Source organism: Oryzias melastigma, linkage group LG20 (assembly GCF_002922805.2).
Source record: "Oryzias melastigma strain HK-1 linkage group LG20, ASM292280v2, whole genome shotgun sequence".
NCBI lineage: Eukaryota > Metazoa > Chordata > Actinopteri > Beloniformes > Adrianichthyidae > Oryzias > Oryzias melastigma.
Window position 1 is genome coordinate 22,924,816 of NC_050531.1, and position 5,761 is coordinate 22,930,576.

General features: G+C 43.6%; 1 protein-coding gene across 1 annotated transcript in view; it reads left to right on the forward strand.

The window, feature by feature from the left end:
- LOC112151295 (tomoregulin-1) overlaps positions 1–5,301 on the forward strand; it is a 14,261-nt gene extending 8,960 nt beyond the window's left edge. The window contains exons 7-10 of the mRNA XM_024280140.2: positions 1,509–1,556; positions 1,637–1,757; positions 1,853–2,014; positions 4,161–5,301. Of these exons, the coding sequence (XP_024135908.1) occupies positions 1,509–1,556; positions 1,637–1,757; positions 1,853–2,014; positions 4,161–4,245 (416 nt within the window). The 3' untranslated portion in view covers positions 4,246–5,301. The remainder of the gene's footprint in view (positions 1–1,508; positions 1,557–1,636; positions 1,758–1,852; positions 2,015–4,160) is intronic.
- The last annotated feature ends 460 nt before the right edge of the window (positions 5,302–5,761 follow it).

Below are 5,761 nucleotides of genomic sequence, written 5' to 3' on the forward strand. Positions count from 1 at the left end.
CGACAAAATTCACCGTGAAGACTCGATTGTCCTGCTTTTACTGAAGGGTTTCGCTTTTTCTAATGCTGGCCGTGAGTTTGTCTTTCTATTCCTCCGTCTGGCTGGTTACGTCAATGACACAGAACCACATTTTAACAACAAGAATGTTGTTTTCTCTGGAATTTTTAATCCTGAAATGCCTGACATCCCTTCATGTGCAGAATCCATAGCCGGTACTGAGCATAGGCAAGCAAGGCGGCCGCCTAGGGCACCATTTGCTGGAGGGGGAGCCAAATTGCAATAATTCAATTAAAATGTTCATAGTTAAAGCTGTAAATAAAATAACTCAAAAATTTGACATAATCAATAGATAGACAAAGTTTTATAACGTTGAATTCACAGCTGCACGGCAGGACGGATGACAGCGATCAATAAATATGAACAAATTCATTGTTTTATTCATCGCCCGCATCAACATTCACAGCCCTAATTTTTAAGAAACAGTTTGGGGAAAAAAAACAAAAAGAGCCTATCAGTGAGCCCTGTGGGACCTCAAATCTGAACTGTGATCCATTCAGAGAACCAAGAATAGCTGACTCTAACCTGCTGCAGCTGCTTCTGGAAGTGTTAAAAGCTTCAAGTCTTTAAGAAGACATTTTCACTGCATCTGAAAAGATCAAATATTTAAAATATTTCATTTCAAAGTTGAAAGAATGTGGCAAACTCGTGTTTTCTTCTGCACCTCAGAGTCTCACCGGCGAAGAAAGCCTTTCTTTTTAGATTTGTAAGTCAGAGAGGTTCTGCAGACGCTGTTGGCGTGCGTCTCTAGCATCTCCTCGCATTAGCTTGCATGAACACCCCCCCACCCCCCGCCGTTGGAGGAGGTGCGGCTCGTCCTGAGGAGGTGCAGCTCGGCCTCTGAGGAGCCGTGACCCAGAATCTGCAGAAGCTCATGAATGCCGCAGCCACACGGAGGGGAGCGTCTCCCCTCTCCAGCGCAAGCACGGCCTCCGGCTGGCGCCGCCACGGAACCCGTTTAACCCTTATTTGTAGTCGGAGCAGATATAATGAGCTCGGAGCGCCGCTTAAATATTTCAGGGGGTCTGCACGTTTACGCCTCATTTCATCACAAGCCTCAAACAAACAGATGAAGCTGCGACTCAGAGCTCACACCTGATTTAGAAGTTAGACGTTGCCACGGCAACATGAAACTGTAGTTTTCATGCTAAAACAGAATTCAATCAAATCAAATTACGCTCTCTCCCACTAGCTTACAGCCCCTCACGCCCCGACCTAACATTATTAAATACTCAGACATCCAGCTTGGAGCTCAGTTTATACATGTCCTCCATCATGAGAAAATTATCTCAAGGAGACGGTAAAAACAGCATTTTTATCAGAGTGGGTCTTTAAGGAAATGTAACCAAACCCTCACAATGTCTTCATTCTGTTCTGCTGTTTCTCTGAACTCTGAAGTTCTCTCTCTGATCCGGTTCTGACCTGATCTTCTTCTTCTTCTGTGGTTCCAGATAAAAGCAGGAAAGACGACAGCATGAGGACCAAACCTGACATCTATGGTGAGCGGCTGACCTGAAAGTCTGCCCACCATCACAATGACAGCCAATCACAAGCCAGCATTCTCTTTTTTTGTTTGCAGCTGATTTGAACCCCTCAGAGGGGGATGGGTTTCCAGATAACCCCGCCCCTTGTCCTGATGACTACGCCCAGTTCTGTGAACACGGCCAGTGTGAGATGAGAGGCACCCTGCCCACCTGCAGGTAACCTCAACACGCGTCTCAATAAAGCCCAGCCTCTTATTTTGGTAGGGTACAGGATGTGTGTTGAATCTGCCGTGTGTGTCTGTGTGTGTCAGGTGTGACGCGGCGTACGGCGGCCCGCAGTGCGACCAGCTGCTGGACTTCAACATCCTCTATGTGGTACCCAGTGGTCAGAAGATGCACTACGTCCTCATCGCTGCCATTATCGGCGCCGTTCAGATCGCTGTGATCGTTGCCGTGGTGATGTGCTTCACCAGGTACTACACAGAAACCGCACTGGGATCATAGATGAGAGAAACCCGACTGTATCCAGGCAGAAAATGAGAGGCTGATGGGTTAGAGCAGAGGAGTCAAACTCCATCACACAAGGGGCCAAAATCTAAAACACACCTTAGGTCATGGAACGAACAGGATAAACATTCATTGAACACTAAAACACCATAAAGGACTAAATAATCTTAGTAAATGCCAAAGTATTCCAAAAAGCTAGCAGAATGCCAATTTTTTAAAACTTTAAAACTGTAACTTTTTAACATAATTATGAACTAGATAAATAGCATTACCTGTGATAATGCTAGTGGGAATTCTGAAGATGCTAAAATTGATAGCTGAAAATGCTGAAGTTGATAGCAAGCTAAAATATTACTAAATGCCAAATTAGCCCAAAAAAACGTAGGTTATCCAAAACAGCTAGCATGTAGCTTAAATATTAGCTAAACAAAAAAAACACTAACATTTTCTTCTTATTATTCATAACATATTTATTAATAAACACATTAATTGTTTTTATGTAACAAAAACAGGCTGGAATATTATTCAAGAAAATAAATCAACTTAAACCTAGAATAACTTTCAGTATTTTACTCTCCATAAAAATATATTTTGCCAAAATTATGCATTATAACATAGGGCCATTAATAACAATAAAATGATCTGGAGGGCCGTATAGACTTACCCGGGGGGCCGGATCCGGCCCCCGGATCCTTGACTTTGACACGTCTGGTTTAGAGATTGATGAGAAGCAGTGACGTGTGTCAGCCAGCAGAGGGAGCTCTCAGAGTGGAAGAACTGTTGGGTTTTTCCAGGCGAGACTTGCTTCAGTCTGAGCTGAGGTTTTAATCTTCATGATTTTCTAAGTGTCCTTCAAAGAATAACACAGCTTTACACAACAGAGAAATGAGAGAAGTCCTCCGGCAGGTGTGATAGACGTAGAGGAGTTTGAGTCCTCACAGGTTCTGCTTCTGCCTCATCGCTCTTTGACTTCTTCAGATCATCCTTTCCTGTCCTTTATTATCACATGTGGAAATTGTAGACTTGAAATCTTATGAGTTTCAGAGAACGATGTTTGTAGAATCCAGTTTTTCTGGTTTGATGATGAAGATTCAGGCTGTGACTGGAGTCAATCACTGCTACATAATCCCTAACATACAACATCGTGTAGAACTATCTAGTATCCTGGACTTTAATGTGATTCTGACTCCATGATCACTACTTTTTTCTTTTTTTAAAACAACTAATACTATGTTACAGATCCACTGTGTTCTGATGATGAAAACTTAGGTAGTTTATAAAAATACATGTTTTGTAATGATAAATTGTGCAAATGCAATGCATTGTGGTCTATGTAGTGGGCATCGATGAGCACTACACTTTTCCCAGAGACTTCTGGGAAATTTCCAGGGTTCTGGAATTAGATTCAAACAGCTAGAAAAAGTGCCAAACACCATACTAGTGCACTAACTGAGAAGTAGTGAATGGATGATCTTTTTATAGCCACGTAACTCCGCCCCTATCTGTAGGAATTACCAACAGCAGGGGTATCAAAACACGCCTTAGGTCCTGGGCTGAACGGGATAAACATTTATTAAACACTCTAAAACTACATTTTTAAAACTGTTACTTTTTAACATTACCTGCAATTATGCTAGTGTGAATGCTGGAAGCTGAATTTGGACGCTGAAGATGCTGAAATTGATAGCTATAAACACTGAAGCTGATAGCTGAAAACGCTAAAGCTGATAGCTGGCTAAAATTCCTGCTAAATGCCAAATTAGCCTAAAACAATAACGTAGGTTAGCCAAAACAGCTAACATGTCGCCGAAAAAGTAGCTAAACTTGAAAACAGCCTAAAAATATGAAAAAAGCCTAAATTAGCCTAAACAGCTAGGATGTAAATATTAGCTGATCTCCAGAACAGCATAAAAAATGTTGGACTCAGAACCAGCCCCATGTTCCTAAAGACTCTTCTGCTGCCTTTCAATGATGAGTCATTCCACAGATCTGAGCTCCTCCCACTCGCATCCGACTGCTTCAGCTTCCTGCGGTTCTGGTTCTGCACCTGCAGGTCTGTGGACTTCACTGCTCCTTCCTCCCATCAGTAACGCTCCGCTCTGTCTCCTGCAGGAGGTGCAACAAGGCGAAGCGCGGCCGCAGACAGAAGCAGCACCTGGGCCACTTCCCGTCAGGAACCTCCTCCAGGATGATGTAGTTCCTGCTCGTCTTTTTATAACGTCCGGTTTTGGTACCGCACAGACTGACTGCAGTTTTGTATCGCCTCTCTGGTGCCTCTTTGCGTTTCCCTTCTTTGAAGCTGGATCTGTCAGTTCTGAAGGGGCCTTATTTGGGTTCTGTTAGGCCTGTGCAGGCGACTCGGTCCGGTCCATCCTCTCTAACAGGAGCAGAACCTTTGATGTTCGCCCTGTGAAGGTTAAAACTCTGGCGATCCAAACCCGCCAGAGCATCGATCAGCAGCCCAGACTAAACCAGAATTTCGTGGTTCAGGTTTGAGGACCAAAATGTGGAATCACGGGTTCTGCTGACATTTGATAGAAACCCTGTAGACGTTTGGGTTTTGTGTGAAACCTGAAGCCCTGCTGACGTGTTCTGGTCCTTCATCTGCAGGAGTGTGTCCGGTTCTGGTTCTGTCTTGAGCTACGGCACACGCCTGCAGATGCCGACTCAGAACCCAGACGGGCTTCATCTAAAAACCTGAAACCCTCAAATCCAGATTATTCCTGATTCTCTGAAAACTGCAGCATGAAAAGGAAACTTCCAGAGGATTCCAGTGGAGCATTGCTCATTGGTCGTACCGCCTTCAGCCCCCAGAGGGCGCTCTGGCAGGGCCGAGCTGGTTGCCTTTCACAGGGTGGAAGTCACGTCGTCTTTATTTGAGTGTTTGTTGTGGATGAAATGCACCTGAAAACCAAAATGCTGTTTTTTTTACTGCTTCACAAACTGTACAGGTCAGAATGAGTTGTTGCTTTGTTTGTGTTTTTATTTCCCATGATGCCATAATGGAAATGCATTCAGCGGTTCGTGTCTCTGGAGGAAGGGACTGTTTTTTTATTCTGATGTGTATCGATGGTACGACCTGTTCCTGTTGGTTGTTGTTTCGTGGTAGAAGACGTAGAAGGTCGGCGGTGGGGACGAGGGCGCCCCCTGCAGGAGAGCGGCCTGACCTCACCGTAGTTGTACTGCATGATACCGTGATGCTGTTGTGTAGTCTGTGCTGTAGCCAAAGTAGAATTAAATTATGACATTTGAACCCCTGTGTCTTTGAGTCTGTTAATGAAAGCCTAAAAAAATCATATAAACTGAAAAAGTTGCTTTTTTCTTGGATTCATCATCTCTTAACCTTCTAAAACCCTTCGTATCATATATGATACAGGTACTTCTGAGACCCCTAATGATCTTAAACTAACCTAAAGTCCCCCTCTAATGCTGTTTTTTGTGTCACAGAGCTTTTATAATCAGACAGGGGGGGTATCAGGGGCGGAGCACCAAAAGCCACGCCCCCTCATAGGAGATTTTGGAAACAGGATTCAGATCGACATATAAAATGGCTTTTTAAACAGGGATTTTGGTTAAAAACGTCATAAACATAATTAAAACACTACTGGGAACGTTTTTTTTTTAATTATTATTTTAAAAAATTGTCACAGGGGACTTCAAAAATCCACTGAATAGTCCATATTTCTGCCCTGTAGTGCATCATCTTTCCACTA